Source organism: Fulmarus glacialis, unplaced genomic scaffold, assembly GCF_000690835.1.
Source record: "Fulmarus glacialis isolate BGI_N327 unplaced genomic scaffold, ASM69083v1 scaffold20284, whole genome shotgun sequence".
NCBI lineage: Eukaryota > Metazoa > Chordata > Aves > Procellariiformes > Procellariidae > Fulmarus > Fulmarus glacialis.
Window position 1 is genome coordinate 1 of NW_009206330.1, and position 362 is coordinate 362.

Consider the following 362-nt stretch of genomic DNA (forward strand, 5'->3'; position numbering starts at 1 on the left):
CCGGGAGGCACTGTGCGGGCAGAGCCCCACGTGCTCCCTGCACCTCCAACTCGTCATGGAGAATCCCCTCCAGCTCCACCGCGTTGAGGTGGACGTCCTCGATGTGAACGACAACGCGCCCCAGTTCCCCAAGCCGGAGGTGGTCTTGGAAATCACTGAGGTAGCCAACCCTGGGACTCGGCTACCCTTGGAGGTAGCAGAAGACCCGGATATGGGCTCCAACTCCATCTCCACCTACGAGCTCAGCCCCAGTGAGCATTTCGCCCTGAGTATCAACGTGAGAGGAGATGGTGTTAAAATGCCCGAGATCGTGCTTGAAAAAGCACTGGATAGAGAAAAAGTGGCTGGTTATCACCTCACAC

At 57.7% G+C, this 362-nt stretch overlaps 1 protein-coding gene across 1 annotated transcript in view; it reads left to right on the forward strand.

The window, feature by feature from the left end:
* Window positions 1-7: 7 nt before the first annotated feature.
* The window catches only part of LOC104075270 (protocadherin gamma-C5-like), a gene marked incomplete at both ends in the record, with an annotated part of 2,186 nt that continues 1,831 nt past the window's right edge, over window positions 8-362 (forward strand). The window contains one exon of the mRNA XM_009575711.1: window positions 8-360. Coding sequence (XP_009574006.1) covers window positions 8-360 — 353 coding nt within the window. The remainder of the gene's footprint in view (window positions 361-362) is intronic.